This window comes from Anomalospiza imberbis, chromosome 24, assembly GCF_031753505.1.
Source record: "Anomalospiza imberbis isolate Cuckoo-Finch-1a 21T00152 chromosome 24, ASM3175350v1, whole genome shotgun sequence".
Taxonomy (NCBI): domain Eukaryota; kingdom Metazoa; phylum Chordata; class Aves; order Passeriformes; family Viduidae; genus Anomalospiza; species Anomalospiza imberbis.
In genome coordinates this window covers 185,646-210,614 of record NC_089704.1, presented here as the reverse complement: position 1 = coordinate 210,614, position 24,969 = coordinate 185,646, and the positions used below count along the sequence as shown (strand labels likewise).

Here is a 24,969-nt window from a genome sequence, read left to right as displayed (position 1 = left end):
TTCCTCCGCAGGCAGCCGGCCTTCATTCCTTATGTAAGCAGTTTTTCCCTTCTTTCACGTGCATGGCATTCCCAGGGCTGGAAGCTGATGCGGAAGGATCCTGCCTGCCCCGACAGTGCTTGCTGCTCCTGCAGCGGATCCTTGTCTGGGGCTCGAGCTCAGGGCGATTTAGCTCTTGCAACTCGTAAAGATTCTGACCAAGCCGGACTTGGTTCTCAGATTTCAGGGCTCGCCTTCCTCCCAAACCTCGGCTCTGCTCTCAAGATGCTGTTGTGGCTACACTGAGACAACGCAAGGAAGAGGAGAAGGTGACAGCTTTTATTGGATAAACTGGTTCCAGCGGAAGCAAACAGGGGCTTTGCGGCTGACTGCTGCCATTGCGTGAGGGTGAGTGCCTTGAACTTCATGCCTTATTGGGTTTTCATCGTGCCTCGGCTGGGCTCAGCGTCTTTCAGTTAGACATGGAGGTCTCTCACCAAAAAAGCACGTGGCAGACAGGTTGGGAATTGTTATTGTATGTTTTGGGGCTGTACACTGCCCAGGAGGGGACCTGCTCCCACCACGGTGACTTGGTAATGGCTGCAGCACAGCCACGAAGGAAATCCCTGTGCTCCAGCAACAGGGAAACCAGAATCCTGGTATTGAAGCCTCGAACCAACCGCCTTCCAGCTATATAATATTTACATTTTGTACATGTATTGCTTGCTGGTTTTCCCCACGGTGATTGTGTCCCCTTATTCAAAGAGGGCTCATGAATTAGTTTGTAAAATGTCAGTGGCTTGAATGGCAAGAAACAGTGAGCATTCACATCTTTGTGTCGAACCAGGGATTGTGGATCTTCACATTTTGCCGTCATCATCCACATCCCTGAGCATGGGTGTTTGCCTGGCATCAGCCTGGAGGAGGTCAGTGGATGCGCCAAACAGGAAGAATGTGTAGACTGTAGGAGCAGCGGTTCATCTGAGAGCAGCTGCTTTGTACCCAAAATACGCTGTTTCACGGGGGTGTTAAGGACAGGCTGCAGCCAGGCAGGTAAGGGAGCGGCTGTAAAAACACTGCTGGGCAGGGCTGGGCATCAGCGGGAGCGCTGGGAGCTGCTGACATCAGCAGCCTGACTGACACGGCGCCTTTTCAAGAGGAGTACCTTAAATCCAGGGATGCTGCCTCCTGTGCCGTGTTCCGCGGTGGGTGGAATTCTGGCAGCTGCTGAGGGAGCAGGGAAGGCGGTGGTTTGTGTGTTTCTACACCACAGCAGGATCAGAGACCTCACTCCGTCTCTGTTTTTTCTCCCAAAAAAAACACCTGCAAAAAGCTTGCAAAACTTCTGCTCCGCAGAGACAACTTCTGCTCCACAGTAGAGCAAGGGAAAACAAAGAAGACTCAGCAAGGGATTTTCTGCGTGTGATCAGCAACTCTTGTTGTACCAGAACAAGAGTTCAGGGAAATTTTAAGTGTTCAAATGTTTAAAAAATTCAGTTTCAGGGCTGGATGCAATTGGTGTAAAAAGGTTTGGATCAGCAGTGGGGTGGCCAGTTCAACTTTTGATGGGCATATCACATATTCATATGGACTGTCACATGTAAGATGGATAAAGGAAGAACTTTCAAGGGAAAAAGTGAGTTTGATCCAGCTATTTTAATCCTGACTTGCTCTTGAATGTGAGAAACCTAAATATTGGAGTGTGTGTGTGTATGAATCATCTTTTCAAGAATGGCTAAATGGTGAAGTAAGATAAAATGCAGGTTTCAGTGTTACAAATTCTTTCAAACCTGCATTAGAGTGTTCTCAGAAGCCCAGTTCCTCCTTTCCCTCTCTGTTTAATATTAAACCACACAGGCCCCAGGGGCTGTTGCTATGTGAGCATCCCCTGAGTGCCACATTTGGGTGCACATGCAGTTTCTGCAGCACTGCTGTGTTGTTCACTTTGCATCCGGTCTCTGTTAGCCAAGAGAAAGCTCATTCCTACAGTGCTGTAGCCTTGCTGAGGACAGGTTTCAGGCTGGGAAAAGGGAATATTTTGCTTCTGAGTGTACCAAATGTTTTTGGGAGCATGAGGCTTGTCCCTGGGGTAAACTGTTCATGCTGAGAGTACCCTCTTTGCAGCAGGGTTTCATAGCACAATAAGAGGGATGAGTCCCTGGATACACAAAGGTTTTCTTTAGGAACTGTGCATCTCTGCATGCCAGCCAGCCCTCCTACCGATTGCAGGGCGGCTTCTCTTGGTATGAGACAAGATTTTTCTGGTTTCATTTGCTAAAGCAAAGCTTGTGGCTGAAGGATCTCTTTGGATGGTGCAGAGCTGATGTGGGGGTTTTGGGTGCAGCTTTTTGGGCCCAGTGTTTTCCCTTATTTCTGTGGAGAGGAGCGGCGGGAGCGGCACAGCACCTGCGGGGTGTTTCCGGCTGCCCGCACCTGCCAGGAGCACAGGGAGGAGGAGCTGGGCACCGTGCCCAGGCCGGAGCCACCGCGCCATGGCGGCCTGAGCCGCGCGGCACTGCCCTGGCCATGGAGCGAGGCCCCCCGGCCAACGGTGCCGGCGTGCGGTACAGCACCCAGCTGCAGGTGAGAGCGCACCTGGGCGCGGGGAACTCCCAGAACACCTGCCGGCCTTTTGCCGAGCTGCCTCGTCCTCTGCTCGCTCTGGTTCCTTCGAGCCTGGTGGGTTCTGGGCTGCTCTGGATCCCTCAGGAAGGAGGGATTCCAGCTCACCCTTGGGTAAGGTCAGGACAACCTGCTTGGGGGATGTTGCTGAGCTCAGCAGAGCAGGGAAAAAAAAAAAAAAAGAAAAAAAGAAAAACCAAAAAACAGCTTTGGGGAAGTGGAGATCACCTGTCTGTGGTGACTTTGGATCTCCTTGGTATCGGTGTCGGTGCTGCCGTTGCTCCAGGGGTTTTGGTTTCAGGTTAAGCTGAGGGCAGTGGAGTTGTGAATAAAGGTAAACTCCGTGCTAGTGAGTTGTGTGCAGAGCCTGGCTCTGGGTTGTTTAGCAACAGATCCAACTAAACCTGTTGAAGCATTGTAAAGGCCAATTTTAACCGAGGGCTGTGGGGGCTTCATTAATTAACCGCTGCATTATCAGTGTGTTCTGAGACCTGAGTGAGCTTCTTGTGTAGATCTTCCTGGCTGAAGGTTGGGCAGGGACGGCTGAGTTTGGGTTGTACCTCCAGAGCCTGTTCTGTGCCACAGAGCTGTTCCAAACACAGGGTTTTGGGTTAAAGCAGGACAGCAGCATTTCCCACCCTACCTGCAGGCTGTGTGGTGTCTGTCTCCGAGGCCTGGCTTTAGTAGTTATTATCTTGCAGCAACATAGGAGCTGCTGGTTCTGGCACTGATCAAAAACTGGCCTGCAGCAAGAAATTTTCTCTTGCCTTCAGTTCCACTGTCTGGTGTGTGCCATGACTGGGATTGGGAAGGAGATGCTCTTGCTGAAGCAGTTCAGCTCAAGCTTCATGTCCCTGGCCAGGCTGGGGTAACGCTTGTTGGACACGATCTTCCCTGCCTGTCTTGTTCTCCTGGCAGAATGTAGCTTTGTGGTCTGATTTGTCTTTATGCAGGACTGAGGGCTTGAGCGGGTCCCTTCCCTGGTTCTGGATCAGTTTTCCCCCTGTGTCAGTTCAAGAGAGACTGAACTGATCCAGAGCAGCTTCCCTGAAGACAGTACCTGCCCTCCTGGCAGGAAACAACCCAAGGATTTTGTCACCCATGGACTGTTGTTGGACTTGGCCCCTTATTCCTCCACTTATGAGACTGGAGGAAATTAGTGGCTTTGTAACGTCTTGTGTCTCCTCCTGTGCTGGTAAAGGAGCTGCTGTAGTTCTTGGGCTGAGGAGAAGTTGCCCCTCTTCCTTGGAAAGGTGCAGAGTGTTTCCTTGGGGTAGTGGCTGGCAGGTGAGCTGCTGCTTGGGCCAGTTTGGCTGCTGTTGGTGCCAAAAGCAAACAGGGATAAGGAAGACACAATGAGAAAAGGGCTGAGGCCAGACCTTTGCTCAGCAAACGAAAGATCACTCTTTAAAACCCTTGAGGGAGCAGCGAGAGTGTTTTGAGGGCCTGGCTGTGGGGAAGGTATCAGGGCAAAGGTTCTCCCCTTGCCCAGGGTAGAATGTATCATTTCCATCCAAAGGCCGCCAGGGACAGACTGGGAAATAAGCCGTGCAATATCCAGGCCATGGGCTGGGATGGGGAGGGAGCAGCCAACAGGGATGGGTTTGGCAGACAGAGACTTTCCTGGTTGGAGGTGCTTGTGTTTTCCTTGCTGTTGGCTTCAAACATTGAAGACTCATGATCCTGATCCATCTCAGAACTGCAGGAATGAGTAAAGTGTCAAAAGGATTGTGGAAGGCTCCACTGCTTTGGTTAAGCTGCTGGAGGCAGTTCTGTTTTCCAGACAGTTCTGTCTGTACCAGGAAAGACATAGGAGTGATTTAAATCAGCTGTTTGCATCTGTGGCATGTTTCTCTGCTCTGCTGCTCTTGGGACATCAGTGTGTTGTAAGGAGGAATTTCATGGCCCATAGGTACACAGATCAGGGCTGTAGGGTACCTTTATTCCCAGCTTCTCCCCAAGAGTTGATAAGATTTAAGTGTAAAATTCTCTGCTACCACAGACACACAGAAGCGTAGTAGCTTTTTCTGAGCTGCTGTGATGCAGGACAGAGCTGCACCAATCAGCCTGGATGGGGCAGCAAGCCAAGCCTGTGCTATCTCTGCAAACATTAACATTAGTTTCTTCTATAATAAACCTAAAGGAATTTGTTTTCTCATATGACTCAGAGTGGTCACAAGACAATCTGCTGTAGAGGGTTAAGCTCAAGCTTGGTATGTGAAATAGGTGTGTGTGACCTGTGTCTTTCACTATTGCACCTGCCCTCTGTGCCTGGAAGATGCACAGTCTGGAGGACTCTGTCCTTGAGCTCTTGCCCCATATTCCCTTTTTAGTTTTGATGTCATCATTTTATACCTTCATTGCCCTTAATATAGAACTCAAGATGAAAAATAATGCACTGGCAAAGTTTCTTCAGTGCTTTGCTGCCTGTGGTGAGGCAGCACAGCACAAATACATGTTACGTAAACTTCACTTCCCTTATGTGCCATCTCCATGTATTTCTTGTCAAGAGTAAGAAGAGAAGTGAGAAGATGATTCTTACCAGATCTTTTTCCAGAGGAGTTGTTTGGGTTTGCAGCAAGAATTGGTCCGGGAGTTGATTTAAGGATGGTGTAGCTGTACTTGAGCTACTTGGGTGAAATAAGTTGCACATGCTGTTTACATTTGTTTTACTTTTTCCAATGGGTAACAGGCTGTTTTCCCTCATACCAGCACTGCCAATCTGATGTTGGCTTTCAACGTGATTCAGGAATTCTCAGCTTTTGAAAATACAACTTTTCTGGCTCTTTTTGCCACACAAGCCTACCCTATTGGTCTCCTGAGCTCTGAAGTGGCTTGCTGGCTATGTCCTGAGACTGTGGCCCAGTCGATGGGTTTTATTCCTCTCGTTTCTCATGTGGTATTTGTTTTAGTTTTTACTGAACACCACCCGAGGCAGGTGTGGCTAAAAAAGGGGAGATGGGAATTGCCTCTTAGATACACAGGCTGGGATCTGCAAGTTGTAATTACCCTCAAGAGTCTAACCATGCAGTCCAATGACTGCTTCATCTCTGACCTCCCTATGCCTTTTCCAGCCTGGCATTTCATGGGTTCCTTTTCTTGGTTGTGTACATTGGTGTCAGATGGTGACTTTTTTTGCCGTGTGATTTTATTTGGTTGCACACCTGCTCTTACCTTGTATGATCTGGGCAGCTTTGGCCCTGAGCAGTCCTGTGGCAGACCGGCAGAGTCTGAAGTTGGAAAAGTCAAAGGAAGTAGGTAAATCTCATGTCTGGTGCTGCATGAACAAATTAACTGGTGGTCATAAAGGACAGGTGAAACTAATGGCCAGGAGCCCAGTCTTTCTGCGTGTCAGAGTGCTGTGAACAGATGCAGACACTGAGGGAGAGATGAAGCGCCTGTTTTGGAGGAGAGGGAAACAGAAAGGGGTTTGGTGCCTGGGACACATCACCATCTGGGAGTGCCAAAGAAGGCAGAAACCAGCCTCTATGCAGCATGCTGATTCCAGTGGGACCCCCACTTTGCACACATCATGATGGAGAGCCGAATTCTATGGCATATCCCAGCCTTTCCATGATCCCCCACTGAGGAGAATCTCTCTGCTTTCCCGTAAGATCTCCAGTGCAGAGCTGGTTCCCACCGCCCCCTTGTGCCAGCTGCATTTCCTGCTGACAGAATTAGTCACTTCTTCATCTGGTTTGTCCAGTTGGACGGAGCACAGTCACAGTCTAAAAATACATTGTGTGGCTTACAGAAGGAGGAGTGGGAGGTCTGCTCTTCCCAAGACTGAGCTCAGAGTCTGCAGAGGAGCAGGAGCCCTCCAAGTGCTCTATAAATCCATCTATGTGAACTTCTTTTCCAAGTTTCTTCATGGAGTTGGTACTCCAGGGGAAACTCGGGCATGAGAGAACTGGGGCAGTGCCTGTCTGAACCTTTCCCTAAATTTGCTTTGCTGCCACAGCTGATGCTGTGACCAGTGTGGGTCACACACCCTGTGTGGGGAAGCCTGGCCATACTGGCAAGGACTGCGTGAGGAGGAGCAGGAGGAAGTAACTGTTAAAGTGACGAAGGCAGAGAGAATATCAAGGGAGTTTTTCTGTTAATAATGTTTATTGGAGCAGTTTCCTTGAGAAGGATGAGACAGTCAGACCTTGAGTCACTTGGGGCTAGAGACGGTTTCTGAAGGAACCATGGACAAGGTGAGACTAGTACGTGTTCAGCTCCTCTAGTTTACAGCTGCTACTGTTCAGAGCACGCGAGGGAAATGTGCAGCAGCCATCCACTAAAGGAGATTAACATTGCAGTTGTCTGTTTCTTGATTTAACTGTGATCTTTGAGCCTATCTTGCCTGTGATTTCACCTGGTTTCCATCTAGCTTAAAGGATGGTGACAGGATATTTTTCCTCTCAAGTGTTGGATGCGAAGGGAATGTGGAGCACAGGGAGTGAGAGGGGCAGAGGCTGAGCTGCACTTGTGGGGCACAGGTTAGTCTGGTCCTCAGGTCAAATGGGTGGTTTTTGTGCAGTGTTGCAGTGCATTGCGACTGGGTTCCTCGTGTCCAGGAAGGGTGCAGCTGCCGGCGCTGGGCATGGGAACAAACGAGACCGGTCCTTGTTTCAGAAAGCTTGAGAATCCATTTATTACCCCCGGGGAGGAGGGGCGGGATGGAGAGGAAAGACCGGGCAAAGGCAGGGTCGTGGGGTTTTTATAGGGTATCACAGGAGTAGAGTCAGGGTTCGGGTCAAGGGAGGAGTTCTTAGCAATACAAGAGAGGTAAGATCAAATTCCTGTCTCTTAGGAACAGGGGCATTCCACAGTACAGAGTGTGGGCAGGGAGGTTTCAGCCTCTTAGAGTTCAGGACACGGCGCCTCATCTGAGACCTTCTGCAGGGTCTGATTCATCATTCCAGCAGTGCTTGGGGGAGGCTTCAGATTCTTCACTGGATATTGGGAAGAGTTTGCAGGAATGGCTGTTCCTTACTCAGGCTGTGATACGTGAGGGCTCTTCACACAAGTGTCTGTGTTGGCTGAGGAACATAATGGCATCTATAAGGTATGGGAATGGGAGAGGACGAGAGCTGGAATACAACACAGAGGGTGAGGAGGGAGGGAAACCTCTTTGGATCATGCCTCTTATCTGCTTGTAGTCACAGGGTAACTTCTGGCAAGTAACAGTGTCAGTTGCTGCTTGTGCACCTTGTACTGGAGGAAAAACAAAAAGTAACCTTCCCAGAAGTCCCTGCACTCCTGTCACTTCTCCTGTGTTGCTGCTGGCTCAGCTTTGGAGCAGGAACAAACTGATGAAGGCATGCTGTAAACTCTCACAGGTTTAGCATTTTTAATACTTTTTTTTTTCCAAGGAAGGCAGAGAAATTGCCTAAAGAAAGAACAGATGGTGAGTTTTCCTGCCTAATTTCCTTGCTCCTAGGAGCAGTGTGTGTGCCTGTGTGTGCTGGAGGCAGAAGGGAGCTCTGTTTGCCTTCTCATTTAATCACAGCAATGATTTTCTCCTTGGGAGAGTTTCCTCTCTGCAAGGACACAATCTTTAGCTTAAAGGGGATGTTACAATGCATCAGCCACATTGTTGTGTAGTGTTGTACAGCAGGAGCTCCTGCTTGCTGCTGACCCTTATTTTTTTCTGGCAGGTTGGTGAAATGGAAGTGTATGAATTCTGCAGAGGGCTGAAGATCCCCGCTGCTGAAGAGTTTTCTTATGGAAAATTGGTTTTCTTTGCAGTTCTTCCTCACTGTCTACAGGAAGTCTGGGGAAACTGATAGATCATTTAAGCACCTGAGAATGTCTTCTTGCCATAGGCTCCTTCAGATGTTAATAAAGAATTAAATACTTTGCTTCCTGCCAACAGTTTCTTGGAAGCAGCAATATCTTGGAAGTCCTGAGAAGGCTCAGCATTGTGAGCAATGCTGTGGAGGGAGAGAGGATGTGTTTGCAAGTTTTGTGGCTAGTTTCTTCTCTTTACCAGGTTTTGGGGGGTTTATTTTATGATTGGAAAACTGGTAGGTCCAGTTTGGTAGACAGTGTGTCAAACTCCAGGTAGTCATGATTTTGATTGAAGAATTTCTTGATTTAGGATGTCTCTGTGTATTTAAGCTTTATTTTGTGTGCCATCTGTTTTGAAGTTTCCTTGGGTTATATCTTCAAGCTTTTCCTGTATGATCAGAAGCCAAGCAGAATTCAGAGCATTGCCCATGGAATAGTCTTCTGCAGCCCTGCTAGGTCTGTCTATTTTGGAGGTGGGTGGATTTTGGGGATGGAAACAGTTCTTTCTGTCTAGCCTTAGGCAGTAAAACACAAAAATGAATGAATGCTCCTTCTTTGAACCACCAAATGACAAACTGGGGGGATTCTGAGAGCAGGTAGTATGAAAACTGGTGGGTTGCTCTGGTCTTGGTGGTCTTCTGGTGTTTGCAGAGGATTAAACTTACAGAGTCATTGACAAAAACTCGGAGTAAGGTGCCTACCACTTCCTTTTCTGTTGTGAAGGGCCCACTTCTTTTTCTGTTGTGAAGGGCCCCCGGCAAATACCGCGAAGAGGAGAGGCTGCAGTGGGATGTGGAGGGTGGGAGGAGAGCACAGGCATTGGGTGAAGAGAAGGGCAAAAGAAGTAAGGGAATGGTTCAAGTGGGAGCTGTGCTTTCCCGTCAAGCAAGGCTGAGGAAAGATAAGATGAAGTACCTTCTGGAAATTCAGTGAGGAATTGCAGTGAAGATGGCTTTTTCCTTATGTCTGTACAGCAGGCTCAGAGATCCCTCTGTTAGCAGGATCCCCTTTGCTAGTTGTTTTTCATAGAATCCCAGAGTGGTTTGGCTTGGAAGGGACCTTAAAGCCCATCCTCCAGTCCCACCCCCCTGCCATGGGCAGGGATGGCTTCCACTAGACCAGGCTGCTCCAAGCCCTGTCCAACATGGCCTTGGACATTCCCAGGGATGAGGCAGCCACAGCTTCTCTGGGCAACCTGTGCCAAGGCCTCACCACCCTCAGAGGGAAGAATTTCTTTCCAGTATCCCATCTAACCCTGCTATCTTTCCATTTCAAAGCCTGTGTTCTATCAAGCCTGTGTTCTATCCCCCTTGTCCATATTTTTCCTGAATTTAGGGGCTTGTGGCATTTGCATCAAATCAACCCAGGCTGTAGGTTTGTGTGAGCCTTAGGCTGAGAGAGGACAGGCAAAGTCTGACCCTGTGTTTGTGGAGACAGCATTACCCTTCTGGAGCATGGGGCATGTGGAAATGCTGCAGATTTGTGTGAGTCAGCACTTTGTGCTGTGGTGTCTGAGGTTCCAGAGCCCAGGAAGCCGCTGAATGCCTGCTGAGGAGAAAATGGGAAGGTGGTGAGCAGAAAGGTGAGGGATCCTCCTCTTTTGGGCCTTTGCAGCACATGGAGAGCCCTTCCTGCCCAAGGGAGACACAGATCGGAAGCAGATGTGGCGAGTTCTGCCCACACCACTGCCAGTGCTGGGAGGAGACGATCCTCCAGGGTAGGTGCGGATCCAGGTCCCCACAATGTCCAACAGTACCAAGGATGCTATGTGGGATCCTCGGAAAACATCTGGGTCTGCAGCTGTCCAACCTTGCCCCCCTGCCCCCAGGTGAGAGGTACAGATACACAAGTAGGGCAAGGATGGAGGAACAGAACAGAAGGTGTGAGAAAGTGAAACCTTGGGGCACCAATGGTTTTACAGCTGATATAGAGCTCAGGTTTTACAGCTGATACAGAGCTTGATGCTTCAACACATCTTCCACTTCCTCACCTACCCCATTAGGGGGTGGTGATGACAGTGAGAGCTGTGTCATTCCTCATTCCTCTCTTCCACGTCTTGTCCCAGGAGCATGGCTGCTCGTTGGTTATGGAGATGTTTGGTGTGTTCATCTTAGCTTTTTGGTTTATTTCTTTTAACAAGTATTTATGCTGGATGCGAGATTCCAAGCAGAAACACAGGAGTGCTGATGGCTCGGGAGGCATGACAGAGAGCTGTGAAAATGTAAAGGAAGGAAGCAGCTTGATTTCTTCTTTTAGGGAAATGCTATTTATAGCATGCTGTGCCCCATTAGCTCTGGGTGACACACCTGCACACAGTGAGCACTTTGTGGGGGTGAATTTTTCTCTGCAGTTTCATCTGCTGAGGCAGATCTTGGAGCCTGTGGGCTTGTGACCTGCCATGGTCACAGGAGGGTGTGTGGACTTGCCCCTGAGTTTGCTTGAGCTCGTTATATTAGGCCCAAAAAGGAGTTAGGTGTGTGCAGAAGAGAAAAGAAGAATCCTTCAGGATTTGTCCTGCCATGGCTGTGGAGCTGCCAACACTGAGGTTTGCCCTCAGTGCTGCTGCATTCCTTGTCCCCAGATCTGCTTCAGGCTGCTCTGTGGCTGGACCTCCCCAAGCCAGGCTTTTAGAGCAGCTTTCCCACTGTCCTCCTTCCCTCCTCTCCCAGGACATGAACAACCTGGACGAAGGGGTGGAGTTCCTCCCTGCCATGAACTCCAAGAAGATGGAGAAGCGTGGACCAAAGCGGCAGGTGGTCGTCACTGTCCTGATCATTGTTTTTCTGCTTGTCTCCCTCACCACTGGCCTCCTGTTTTGGCACTTCAAATGTGAGTGTGACGTCTGGTGGGTGGTGACATGTAGGGTAACACCCTGGGAACATATCCATCCACACGGAAAAGCTTTGTTACCCGGTGTTGCTCACATGTGCCCTCTCAAGCTCTGGAGACACCATTTCCACCTCCCTGCCCCAATTGCTGTCACTGGAGATATGCTGTGACACCAGTCGCAGCTCTGACTGCCCTTCCTGACCCTAAGCTGTTCTCTTCCAGATAGGAACACACCTGTCCAGAAGGTTTTCAATGGCCACTTGCGGGTTCTGAACTGGGAATTCCTGGATGCCTATGAGAACTCCAGCTCTCCAGAGTTCAGTATGCTGGCCAAGAAGGTGAAGAGCACGGTAAGAGGTTTCTTGCCTCCCTCCTTCTGCAAGCAAGGAATATTCCTCTTGCCCCATGGCCATGAAAATATGCTATGTAAGATTCTTTGGAGCTTTCCCTGCTCGCTGTGTCACACCGGCTGGGAGCAAGGACCTTCTTTGGAGCTGGATCTTGACATCCCAGCTCCAGCCCAGTGCCATGGCATCTCCCAGTGCCATAGGAGCTGCCAGAGCATGTCCCAGAGTCATTGGATGAGTCAGGGCCAGGAACTGAGGCAGAAGGGTGTCTAAAAGAGGCTGAAGCTGTGTCTAGTCTTGCCTCTTCCCTCAGACTTGGGGATTCACTTCCCCCAGGGAAGAGTGGGTGAGCTGAGTCAGAACAGGCCGTGATGGACAGCTTTGTGCTCTTCTGGGGCTTTCAACTCTCCTTCTGTCTTTCTTTGGCTCTGCAGATTCCTGTACACAGGTATGTGCCCTGGTTTTCCTTTGCAGGCTTGAAGCTCTGTCTGTCTTTAGCCTTTCCCTTTCCCCCACTTCTAGACATGCTGAACACCCCTTTTTAACCCTTTCAGGTGGAGGAGATCTACAAGAATCATGCTGATATTGGTCCTTACCACAAAGAGACAGTAATCACTGCATTCAGGTGAGTGTTAGGCACTGCCTGAGCCCCATCTAGGATGCCAGGATATCACACCAGCCATTTACCCTCCTTCCCAGGATGCTGGGATGGAAGCAGCCCAGTAGTCACCCTGAGTGGCACAAGAAAGGGTGAGCAGTAAAAAGTGACCTGAAAATGCATTTTGTTTTCTGCCAGATGTCTTGGGAAAATCAAGGTGTGGTGCAGTGAACTGCAGTGGGTGGTGCCTGGCAGCATTGAGAGACTCCTCAGGCTGTCAGGGGCCTTTGCTGTTTGCTTAACTTGTCATTGAAACTCTCCCTTCCTGTGGCCAGCCTCCAAAACTGGCTAATCAAGTAGTCTGGGCCCTTCTTCTAGTGGCATTTGAGTCCTCCCATGTCTGTTCTTGCCCTCATCCTACAATTACCCTTTCCACAGTGAAGGCAGTGTCATTGCCTACTACTGGTCAGAATTCCTTGTGCCCAAATACCGGGAAGAGAGCCTGGACAGGGCAATGGCTGACAAGCAGAGCCTGGTGCAGAGGTGGAACCCCCGCCTGAGAAATCCCATGCTGAAGGTGGAGTCAGTCATTGCTTTCCGTGAGTATTGGTTCCACTGTCCCTGGGCCTCTGCGTGGGACCAGGTGGGATATTTCTCTAGAAGGAGAAGGTGCTGGTCACAGCCCTCTCATGGGAAAGCCAGCCCTGAGAGTGGTGTAAGGACCTGGATGTCACAGCACAGCTTAATGGGATTTACAGGCTAAAGACCTGATCCCCTTTGCTGAAATGCTCTGTGTTCCCTTCTGAGCCCAGGGAAGAGGGACAAGGATGAGTTCTCTCTCTGCAGAGGGAAAGTTTGCTCCCTCAGCTCCCAGAGGTCAAGAAGGAACAGCCTCTCCTGCCAGTTTGCAGGGAGAGATTCCACAAGTGAGGCCAGATCAATGACGGTCTGAGGAACAACCTCAGCTTTGTGCCCAGGGATTTCCTATAGCCCAAAGGTTGATGCCAGCTCTGTTTTCTCCTGCAGCTGTGGACCCCAGCATAGCTCACTCTGCCCGGGACAGTAAGTACAGTTCTTCCATCTCAGTGGTCTCTTTAGGGTGGTGTTTCTCTTGCAGGATGGGGAAGGGTCTGGAGAGAGGTGCTCTGCATGCAGTGTGCTTCTTGGAGCTGGTTTGGGGTTGGACAGACTGTGGCACAGGCCTTGCTGTTATCCAGGAAGAGACATCTGCCCTGGGATAGCCTGCAGGAATTGCTCTCTGCATCCCAGGGAAAGGCAGGACAAGGCTTCTTTGCCTTGTTAACTGTTCCCTACTCTCTGGGCAGACAGCTGCATGTTCTCCCTTCACGCCAAGGAAGGGGAGGTCACCAGTTTCACCACGCCGGGCTTCCCCAACAGCCCATACCCCAACAATGCCCTCTGCTACTGGGCATTGAGGGCAGATGCCAGTTCCAGCATCAGTCTCACCTTCAAGACCCTGGAGCTGGAGCCATGCAGAGATGATAGTGACTACATCAAGGTGTATGACTCTCTGAGCCCTGTGGAGCCCCATGCCTTGGTTAGGTGGGTATTCCTGTATGGATCACCAAGTCCAGGGTGATCCTGAGATGTCCTGCTCCTGCCCCTGCTCAGAGCTGAGCTGTGCTGCTTGAGGCTACCTGTGCAGCAGTGCCTTACAGATTCTGTCCTTTGCTTCCTAGGCTTTGTGGGAATTATGCCCCATCCTACAACCTGACCTTCCTGTCCTCCCAGAATGTCATGCTAGTCACATTGGTTACCAACAAGGAGGGGCGATTCCCTGGCTTTAAGGCTGAGTTCTTCCAGCTGCCAAAGATGAAAGGTGAGCAGACGCCTTGGCCTGTTTCCCCATGTCTCCCTGCCATGGACAGCTAAACAGGGAGGTGGCTGTGGCTGTAGTCAGTTTGTCAGGGATGTTTTCAGGGCTGGAGCACCTGGAAGCAAGTCACCCCTTGGCGCTTGCCTTGCCTACAGTGTTCTTGGCTGCAGTAAAGATGTCCCCCAAGGAGGCAAAAATGAGATGTTGGATTAGACGTGCAGATTGATGGAAGCACCTAATTGATCTCCTGGGTTCTCTCAAGCCTTGGAGCAGAGCTGCTCTCTCCAGAGAGTGAATTAACCTTGTTAGAGACTGTTGCCTCTGCCTCTAATGACAGCCAGATGAGGCTTGGAAAAACCACATTTAAATCTCTAATTTGTTATTACCTTCCTGCTTGTTTTTTAGCCTGCGGTGGGATCCTGAAGGGAGACAGCGGATCCTTCACAACTCCCTATTACCCAGCACACTACCCCCCAGACATGGACTGTGTCTGGAACATTGAGGTGAGATGGGCCCTCTCTTTCCCTTAACAAGTCTGTCAAATGACCCTGATCATACAGGACATGGTGCAAGGGAACTCACAGCAGCTGGGGCTCAGAGGCTCCAAGTCTGGCATGACTGAGGGAGCCTTTAGGAACTGGAGGCAAAGGCAGAAGAAGTTGCAAGAGGCCTGAACCCCACAGGAGCCCATGAAAAATCCTGTAACTTCACACAAGAAGGATGAGAGTGTGGGCTTTGGGACTGGCCAGTTACTGGCTGTTGACCAAAGGTCTGGCTTCCACCCCTCTGTATGCCTGTTCCACTGGGGATTCTGGAGCTAGGGTGACTCTGTGACTTTTATGAAGCTGTTTCTTTTCCTGCTGGAAAACTGACTTCCCCCTTTTAGTTATCTTCTGTCCTCCCCCAAGCACAACCCTCTTCCTGCAAAACCATTCCTTTTTCCTTGCTCCAGAAAGCAGCATCCCACTGACTCTGCTTCCTTTTGCAGGTTCCCTCTATAAAGAATGTGAAGGTGCGTTTCAACATGTTCTTTGTGCTGGAGCCTGGGATCCCAGTCAGCTCCTGCACCAAAGACTATGTGCAGATCAATGGCACAAGGTGGGTGTTGGGTGGCTGAACCCATGGAGAGGCTTTATTTGGTTAGGAAAGCACAGAACCTTGTGCTTTCCTTAATCTGCTGTGGGAACAAGTGTGCTGGTCCTGTCAGGGCTGGGAGAAGGCAAGAGGGTGCCCAGAACTGCCTCATGATGAGTGGGGAGCCCCACACTTGGTTCTGTGGTGTGTTGCAGCTGAACCGCCCCCCAGATACTGTGGAGCATCACAGCACACAGTTCATGTGTTGGAAGGCAGGAACATCTGGGGTGGGTTTGCTTGAACGAGCAGCTCTCCATTCTCAGGGCACTCATATCTTGGGATGCATTTCCAGATGCATTCCCCAGCCTGATATAAGCTGGGCCAGACAGAAAACTTAGTACCTCACAGGGAGGTAATTAATCTTGTTTCACAATGTTTTGGACAAGGGAGCTGACCCTGCCTCAGAGAGAGGGTTTCAAAGTCAGCACCTGCCTCTGCAGTGCTGTTCACGTACATGATCCCACTTGCCCATGGTGAGATGGGATCCTGCATGAGTCTAGTGTATCTGAGATCAGACACTTGGGGCAGGCAGGGATGTGGAAGAACTTGTTCCCAGTCATTCCTAAAGTCACAAGTTTGTGTTTACAACTGGCCCAAACCTTCTGCCAGCAGCAGCAGAATTCAGACCCTGAGGCCCAGCAGTCTGTGCTGGGATCAGACCTGCTTCCTGCTCTCCTGCCCCTTCAGCTCCCCCAGTGTGGAGGGAGATAAGGGATAGAAGGAGGTTTTCTTAGTGCTGACCTCCAGCCCTTTGACTCCCTCTTTGCTCTCTCCCTGCAGGTACTGTGGGGAGCGCTCCCAGTTTGTGGTGGCCAGTACCACCAACAAAATCGAGCTCCGGTTCCACTCAGACCAGTCCTACACAGACACAGGCTTCTCTGCAGAGTTCCTGTCCTATGACTCCAGTGACCGTGAGTTGAAACCCTGGGGTTGGGGTGGGAAAAGTGATTTCCCTGAGATATGGAGCTGTCCCTCCTCTTTGTTTACACTGCCCTGTAAACTGGGAAGCAGCCTTTTCCAGGGGGATAGCAGCATGCCTTGCTTTCCTGCAAACCTCCTGGTCTTCCTGTTGTGTTCTGCTGTAAGCAGGCATAGGGAACTCTGCAGAAGGGATGTAGAGGGAACACCAAGAGGGCTTATGTGTGGTTTTATCCCTTCCTCCCTCTCAGCCTGCCCTGGCAAGTTCACTTGCAATACTGGTCGCTGCATCGACAGGAGCATGCGCTGTGACGGGTGGCTGGACTGTGTGGACGGCAGTGATGAGAGGTCCTGCAGTAAGTCCAGCCTTGGTTTCTCTTTGGCACTGCATGGGAAAGGCCATGTTGCCCTGGGGTGGTTAGGCTTGTTCTGGGTAATGTGACTTAGTGCTGGCTGGAACCAGCACTGCCGCCTTCCTCCAGGCTGGATTGAGACTCAGTGTGCAATTTGGGATCTCTTCTCAGCATAAGAGCTGTGGGCTCCTGCTAATCCAGCCCTCTCCCAGTGGCATCACTCTCTCTTTCCAGTTCCTCCCAGCTGGGCATGTGTTTTTCTGTGTAATCCTGCTGGTTGTGGGTTTGGCTGAGCTGAGTGGTATGGAGGGACACATTTCATTACCCAGCTGGGCAGGTTTTTCAGTGATTCTTACTCTGCTCTTCCAGCCTGTACCGAGCAGCAGTTCAGGTGCCAGAACGGCTGGTGCAAGCCCAAGTTCTGGGTCTGTGACAATGTGAATGACTGTGGTGACAACAGCGATGAGCTACAGTGCGGTGAGTGACTCACCCTGCAGGCACAAAGGGCTGAGGGCTCAAGCAGACACACAGGGGTGATGGAGGCTCGTGGGATTGAGGGAAGTGCTGTGCTGGAAATGAGCGGGCAAAAAAAACCCAGGCATGGTGAGTGCTCACCTGATACAGGTGAATGAGAGCTCAGAGGAAAGAAGGATGAGCAGAGGTGTAGGAATAGAAAGGGCTGAATAACTGAGTGGTGGTGTGCAGTTCGGAGAAGAGATTGGAGACACAGTATTTTGGAGCTGCAGAGGCTTACTTGTCTCAGGGAGAGGAGCTGGCACAGCTGTGTGCTGAGGTGCTGCAGGATTCATGCCCAGCCCTCAGGAGTTGCTCTCTGTCCCCAGGCTGTTCAGCTGACAGCTTCAAGTGCGACAACGGGAAGTGTGTCCCCAGCACACAGAAATGTGATGGCAAGGACAACTGTGGAGACGGGAGCGATGAGGGCAGCTGCAGCACAGGTGAGGGTTGGCTGCAGGGTGACTGCCAGCAAACACAGCCTCTGATGGAATTCCTTGGGCTGGGCACCCTCGTGTGTGTGTTTGCATGGGGTGTAAATGCCACGGGGTTGGGCAGAAGAGGTGGACATGATGTGACCTCCCCAGAACTGGGGCTAACCCCTGTGCCTCCATCCTGCCTGCAGCAGGCCAGACCACGGTCCCCTGCAAGGAGTACACGTACAAGTGCCGCAGCGGACGCTGCATCAGCAAACAGAACCCTGAGTGCGACGGGGAGCAGGACTGTGAAGACCACTCTGATGAGGAGAACTGCAGTGAGTGCCTGAAGAATGGAGGAGACATGGGATTCTGGGCTGGGTCTCTCAGAGAAATACCCTAGTGTGGCAGAGAGAGCCCCTGGGTGTTTCTGTGGAGGAGCTTGATCTGGAAATATCCAAGACATGTTCTTTAGCAGCCTGTGGGGTATCTGTGTTATTCAGGAAGGCTTAAATGGGTAATACAGGGACTTATTTCCCCTTTACAGAGTTGGCCAGTAAATGTTGTAGCTAATTTAGCATCTGTGCAGAGAGCATCAGCCCTTCCTGACATGGGTAACAGAGTATTTGGGCTGTCAGATGTCCTGGAGGAACAGAGGGGAGGCGTGGGGTGGGAACAGGAGAAACCAAGCGCCCCTTCTCCTTCTCTGCCTTAGACTGTGGGCTCCGCTCCTACGTCAGGAAGTCACGGATCGTTGGTGGGCAGAACTCAGACGTGGGAGAGTGGCCGTGGCAGGTCAGCCTGCACGTCAAGGGCCAGGGCCACATCTGTGGGGCCTCGCTGGTGTCAGCAAGCTGGCTGGTGTCAGCAGCACACTGCTTCCTGCCACTGCAAGGCATCAGGTACCGGCCTCACATCCCTGTGCTTCAGGTATTTCACAGAATCACAGAATAAGCTGAGTTGGAAGAAACCCTCAAGGATCACTGAATCCAGCTCCTGGCCCTGCACAGCACCATCTCCAAGAGTCACACCATGCGCCCGAGAGTATCATCCAAATGCTTCTTGAGCTCGGTCAGGCTTGATGCTGAGCTCAAGAGTACCTGAGCTCACTGGCCACTGCCCTGGGGAGTACCTGACCACACTCTGGGGAAAAGAGCCTTTTCCTGATACCCAACTTAAACCTCCCCTGACACAATTTCAGGCTATTCCCTCTGATCCTGTCACTGGGCACCACAGAACAGATATCAGAGTCTGCCCCTCTTCTCTCTCTAACAAGGAAGTTGTAACTGCAATGACGTCTCCCCTCAGTCTCCTCTTCTCCAGGCTGAACAGACCAAGTGCTCTCAGCTGCTCCTTATATGGCTTCCCCTCAAGGCTCTTCACCATCTTCATTGCCCTTCTTTGGAAGTTCTCTAACAGTTTAATATTTTTCTTATATTGTGGTGACCAAAACCACAATATTCCAACACTGACTCTTGAGAGGCATTCCTCAAGGAAACTGTTTGAGGTAGTGAGCAGTGCTGTCTCCAAGATGAGGTCTCACCCTGTGTTTCATTGCCCCCATGCAGGTACTCAGACCCCAGCCTATGGATAGCCTACCTGGGGCTGACTGACCAAGGTGACCGCAGCGGCCCCAGTGTGCAAACCCGCAAAATCAAGCGCATCATCTCCCACCCCTTCTTCAATGACTACACCTATGACTACGATATCGCTGTGCTGGAGCTGCAGAGCCCTGTCACCTTCACGGCTGTTGTCCAGCCCATTTGCCTGCCTGATGCCACCCACAACTTCCCTGTGGGCAAGGACCTGTGGGTGACTGGATGGGGAGCAACTGCAGAAGGAGGTGAGCACTGGCATGTGATTTGGGGCTGCATTGATGTATTTTAAACAGGTTGCCAGAAGAAGCTGTGGCTACCACATCCCTGGAAGCATTCCAGGCCAGGTTGGACAGGGCTTGGATCAACCTGGTCTAGTGGAAAGTGTCCCTATCCATGGCAGGGGGTGGAACAAGACAGGCTTTAGTTCTGGGATTCTACAAGTCTATGATTTCTGTGTTTCTTGAGGGAAAATATAGGGAGCTGCTTAAAAATGTGTATTTTTACTTAAGATGCTCCTCCATCTGGGCAGGCACGGGAGCATCCATCCTGCAGAAGGCAGAGATCCGGCTCATCAACCAGACTGTGTGTAACCAGCTCCTGACAGACCAGCTGACGCCACGCATGATGTGCGTGGGGATCCTGACTGGTGGTGTGGATGCTTGCCAGGTAAGGCAGCACCTGGATTTAGTGCTGCTTATTGGTTATTAGGCAGAAAAACAGGCCTTTGCTCAGCCCTGCTTATTCTGGCACTTCCACTTACATTTACAATTTTAACATAAAATAAATCTGTGGGAATTCTCCTGGATTCAGACAATGAACAGATTACAATGGGCACCAGCAGCAAGTTGTGTCAATGCATGACTTATGACTCCAAAACTACAGCCCAAAACCCCACAGGATTTAGACTCCATCTCACCAGATAGGATGTACAGCCATAGTCCAACTTCTGGCTGTTGTTCAGAGTCTTAGTTAGCAAGCCAGGCTCCTTGACTGGTATGTTATAGCTCTTTGTTCTGGCACTGTAGCTCTTACTGCCATGCTTAAATACTTGTTTCAGGGAATGGCCAAAAAATTGTAATGACAGCTGACTTAGATGGGGATTTACTGATTGATTATTTCTTGCTCAGTTTTTGTGATGACTTTAACACTGTGCACAAGAGTGATCTATTGAATTGGTGCTTATGCTGCTGTGTGGTTCTGTGCAGGGAGACTCTGGGGGGCCTCTGGTCAGTGTGGAGCCCAGTAGTCGGATGTTCCTGGCCGGCGTGGTGAGCTGGGGTGATGGCTGTGCCCAGAGGAATAAACCTGGGGTGTACAGCCGGCTCACAAGCCTGCGAGACTGGATCCAGGAGCACACAGGCCTCTAGGGATGGATCCCTGCCTGGACACCTCTTGGACAGCAATGGCTGGAGACACTTGACAGTGCCAGCCATGCACAGCCTCTACTGTGAACTTCAACCCTCCCTCTACCTCGCTGTGAGCGCCTGGGACTCCATGTGCAACCAGAGCTGATGGTTTGGTTTAGCCCTTAGTCTGAGAAGTCTTCTCCATGTTTGGAGAAGTTTCTCTTGTGGGGGGCGGGGAGGGATGTAAGCTAGTGCAGCTCCCATTAACAATTTGAATAGCCATCATTCAAGATTACATATAGTAATAAATTTTAAAAAATCTAATTAAAAAAAAGACAAACAGTTTGTGTTTAGAGGCAAACTTTACTGGACGAGTTCAAAAACAAGCTTTCAGCATATATTCTAAGTCATGCATTTGTTTTCAAGCAGCCGTCCATACCCTTTCTCTAGTGTTCAGCCATAGGGGGGTTGAAGAGAGGTCTTACCAAAGTTTTGGGGGTATTGCCTTTGAGATCCCTCCCTTGTCCCACACCATGGTCTCCTCCTTCTGTCCTCTGTCCAACTCTGCTTCTGGCATGGCCAAGTCCAGGATTGGGTGCCGGAAAGAGAGATGTTGGGCTGAACACCACCACTCACCCCGAAGGAAGCCACAGGCAGAGCTCAAATGCCATTACTCACCCCAAAGAAAGCCATGGGCGGGGCTCAAACGCTACCACTCACTGTGAGGGAAGCCACAGGCAGAGCTGCTGGCACATGTGGAGACCCAGAGCCCTTGGCATCACTGGATTGTGCCTTAACATCAGACTGAGCTGAGTTGATGCAGCTTCTGCTGAGCCCCAGGTGCCTGGAATCACTGTGAAGAGCACAAGGGCTGCACTGAATTCTTCCAAGAGTGCTCCCCACAAGGACAACACCAGTCAGCTGTGCACACCAGCCTTACACCTATCTTACTTTTGTAAAGAAAAAGGTGACTTGTGAATGTGCTGATTTTCTTCCTTTTTCCTCTGTAGTCTGTTCCTGCCCCAGCAAAGCACACTCCAGCTGAGTTAGTCCCTTCCTCACCTGTAAATACATTGTTTTGTAAAACTCTCAGAACTGAGATGCTGCAATAAACTAGGATATTTTCTAATACTGTGGCTGTGTGGTTCTTTCTGAGCTTCTGTGCAAGTGTTCCTGAAACAAACCCACAGCACAGACCCCCAGTGCTAAGGGAGAAGCTGAGCTTCTCCCAGTAAAACACTACTGTTATGCACAGCAGGGCCACTGTGGTGGAGAGACATGCAGAAATCTTCACAAGTAACAACTGTAAGGGCTCATAGGAGGATAGTTTGTGCCTCAGCCCTCCCTGCAGAGTTATGGAACAATCTCATATCTGTCCTTACACAATGCTACAGCAACATAAAAGGAAGCATTTACTGTGGTCATTCTCTTGTGCAGGGAGCATCAGCAGCACTTTTGCAGCACTGAGCAAATAAAAGTACAAATGTTTTCATTCCAGTGTCACACAGTTTGCAGTTAAGCTCCCCAGACACTCAAAGCTTCCCTAAACGTGAGTTGTTATGGATGATGGTCCCCAGAAGATGCCTGCAATAACAGGATGCAAAAGGATGAAACAGTTAATGAGAAGAGCCCAATAGTTGGGCCCCAGCACCTGCACCCAAGGGAACTGCAGTGGGCTGTTCCATCACCTGAACACCAGATCCAGTGTCTACTCTCTCTCCCTTGTGCCCACATGCAGTTTGGGATTCCTACCACAACCAGCAGGATCATGGCCAAGCAAGAAGAGGGCAGAAGATGACTTTCCAAGTTGAAGTTTGAACCTTGTGCAACCAAATCCACAGAGAAGTGTGTTCAGACAGGTTATGTTTTACTGAGCACAGTGTGACCTACCACAGCACCTTTCTTCCCACAAAACCCCATTCCACAGTCACTTCCCTATATCCATGTACAAAGAGAGAAACAGCCCATGAACTGGCTGCCAAAGGTCCACTTTGCCACCAGGTCATCAGGACCATATAAAACCTCAGTTCCTGCTCCTTCATAAGGATTACAAATGAATAAATAAAGATGCAAGAAACAAGGACAAACCCCAGGTCCCTGAGCTCCAACCCCACTAGATGTCCCTCTCAGCCAAGGCACAAGGACTCCTGAACCAGCACTGCCAGGAAGGAGGTTTGGGAAGTGGGAAGAGACAGGCTACAAATCCCAGATCCCTCTGATGAAGTCCAGAGGAAAGGGAGCCAATGGGAGAAAACAAGAATGAGTGGGCAGGGAAGGGAAAAAAGTATAGGCAAGATGGAGAACTGAGCCAGGCAGCTCAGAGCAACTGGCCTTGCTTGCAGGGTGCCCAGTTGGGGTTCTGTGGGGGAAGAGCATTTCTGAATCACCCTAATGAAGCAGAGACTAATAAAAAGAAGGTGGGCTGGACAGGAACAAACACAGATCCAAACCAATGTGGCTAATCATACGTTCTCCGTTTATTGTTTATACGACAGCAGTTTATATACACTTCAAGATAGTTTACAATCGTGAGCACACTCTCATTGGCAAGCAAACATTGTTCATCTTTGTCTTAAGATGGCTAAAGTTTCACACTGCAGACCTATACTAATTCACACCTAGATAGCTCAGTATACTGTGGTACACCTTAACATAATTTCTGACTGCGCCACAAACATTCCTAACTGCGCCATAGGCTTCAAGGCCTCACCGAGGCCCATATCTGAGGCCTAGGCTGGGGTAGTTCAACCTTCACTCTAAATATACAGATCGTGACCTCTTTCTCTCAGAAATTCCTCAACACCCTAAAAAGTTCCATCCCTTAGGAAAAGGTTCAAGAGTTTTGCTGAGAGCCACCAGTCCACTTGACTTTTATTCCCTCACCAGTCTGTCAGCAACTCCCCAGATTTCCCCCCTGTGCCTCAGCACTCAGGCATCAGAGAAAACTCCTTTACTTGTTTCATGTGAAAAGAAACCCCTTGTTGAAATAAACAGGGCAGGAGATTGTACTCCTTTAAAGTGCCTTTATTAAAAAGTGACCAGCTTGGGTGGGGGCCAGACAGATCAATCGCGCGCGCACGTCACCGCTGCCGCCGCTGCTTTTTCCCAGAGTGGCATGGAGGAGGATGAGTGCAGCTTTTTCCGCTTTGCACACAGGCAGAGCCGGGAATTCCGTTCTCACAGGAGCGGCAGGATTCCACAGTCCAACTCATAGTCAGGGGTCCTCATACTAGCCGATGTCTCTGTTGGTTAGAGTGAGACATTAGAAAGGTTCCTGCAGAAACTAGGATTAATTGCTCACCCTTTACAGTGGTTGGAGTCCTTCAATTTCATTGTGGTTCGCTGTTTCAGGGGTTTTCAGTTTTGAATTCGATGCCTTCCTCCATTTGCATACTGCCTCTGATGTCACTTCCTGGGAGCCATTTTCTAGGAAGCAGCGACAGTGAAACCCAACCAGACAGAAAGAGAATTTCTAACAGGAGATGAGTAATGAATGATCAACAGGAGATAAACAAGGGGTAATTAACAAGGGATAAACAAGGGGTAATTAACAATTCCTTAGCAACCTGTCATAATGTGACACTTCATAACCTTTGAGAAATAAACAATTTTTTACTCATAACAGTAAGGACGGCCTGGAAGTGCCAGCCTCAGGCTGGAGAAGCCCTCTGAGCGCGGTGCTGCCCACTGCTGCACCCAGAGGCCACCCGGGCTCTTCTCCAGGTTCCTGTGGGCCCAGCCGGGTGCCGATGGAGCCCCGGCCCCACGGTTCCCCGGGCAGCAGCTGGCCCTCTGCCCCCTCCAGGGCCCGGAGCCAGTGGCTGCTGGCCGCGCCTCAGGGCTGTGCGGGCAGGGGAGGCCGGGACAGAGCGCAGGGAGCTCCCAGCCCAGGGGCTGAGCCCGCGCCAACCCTTCCCTCCTGCTGCTCTCTGCAGCTGGCAGACGACAGGAGCCAAGCGGCCGAGCACCTGCGCCAGGCCCTGCCGTACCTGCAGAGCCCACAGGAGCCCCTGCAAGAGGAGGCCGTCAGGTTCATCGGTGAGCCACGAGCCCGGGCTCCCCTTCCCTCCCCGCCCCGCCGCAGCTCGGCCTCAGCCCCGGCTGCTGCCCCGGCAGTGCCATCCGGGCCCGGCGCTGTGGAGCCCCGCCTGGCCTTGGCTCTGCTGCCACCCTCTCACAGCCGTGCCCTGGGCCGGCAGCGTGCGGCAAGGGCCCGGGCTGAGCCCTGCCAGGCCAGGAGGCCGTGTGGCCACAGGGCTGGCAGCGCCACTGGCAGGGAGCTGTACCGCTGGGCCATGACAGGCTCTGTGTTCACAGGGATGGCCGGGCAGCACCTCAGGGGGAAGAAGGAAGAGCTCCAGCTCATCTGTGAAGGGTGAGTGTTATGAACAAGTTCAGTATGGTTGGAGCTTTTGAAGCATTTACTGTTTGGGTTGGTGAATGTTACACCCTTGTTGCAGCCCCTCTTCGCTGTTGACTCCCTTGCATGCGCCCTTGTTGCCCCCCCCATGTGGGCTCCCTTACATCTGCGCTTGTTATGCTCCCTCACTGTTGTCTCCCTTGCATGCACCCCAGTTGTGCCCCCGGTGCCCCCTTCCTCATTAAATTCCCTTGCACATACCCTGGATGTACCCCTTTTACCTTTCCCTTTATTTGAAGCCTTTGGGTATTGCTGCTGCTGCTCCCTAAAATGGCGGCCAG

At 50.8% G+C, this 24,969-nt stretch overlaps 1 protein-coding gene across 4 annotated transcripts; it reads left to right on the top strand.

The window, feature by feature from the left end:
• Positions 1-246: 246 nt before the first annotated feature.
• On the top strand, positions 247-21,397 carry ST14 (ST14 transmembrane serine protease matriptase). 4 transcript variants are annotated; one of them, XM_068172311.1, is made up of 19 exons: positions 247-387; positions 11,049-11,208; positions 11,431-11,558; positions 12,110-12,180; positions 12,592-12,752; positions 13,180-13,215; positions 13,479-13,716; positions 13,854-13,993; positions 14,396-14,493; positions 14,979-15,088; positions 15,905-16,035; positions 16,294-16,398; positions 16,765-16,872; positions 17,238-17,351; positions 17,534-17,662; positions 18,040-18,226; positions 18,893-19,167; positions 19,452-19,588; positions 20,128-21,397. In XM_068172311.1, the coding sequence occupies exons 2-19, from the start codon at positions 11,052-11,054 to the stop codon at positions 20,287-20,289; spliced, it is 2,487 nt and encodes an 828-aa protein (XP_068028412.1). In that variant the 5' UTR covers positions 247-387; positions 11,049-11,051; the 3' UTR covers positions 20,290-21,397. The 4 variants fall into 4 exon arrangements, with proteins under 4 accessions (XP_068028412.1, XP_068028410.1, XP_068028409.1 ...); XM_068172309.1 differs by lacking the exon at positions 247-387 and adding an exon at positions 2,436-2,562 and having other exon boundaries at positions 17,537-17,662; XM_068172308.1 differs by lacking the exon at positions 247-387 and adding an exon at positions 2,437-2,562.
• The last annotated feature ends 3,572 nt before the right edge of the window (positions 21,398-24,969 follow it).

Coding starts and splice junctions, on each gene's coding strand:
- ST14 (XM_068172308.1), top strand. CDS start 2,506: ATGGAGCGAGGCCCCCCGGCCAACGGTGCCGGCGTGCGGTACAGCACC. Junction 12,753..13,179: donor GGAGTCAGTCATTGCTTTCC/GTGAGTATTGGT, acceptor TTTCTCCTGCAG/CTGTGGACCCCAGCATAGCT. Junction 13,216..13,478: donor AGCTCACTCTGCCCGGGACA/GTAAGTACAGTT, acceptor CTCTCTGGGCAG/ACAGCTGCATGTTCTCCCTT.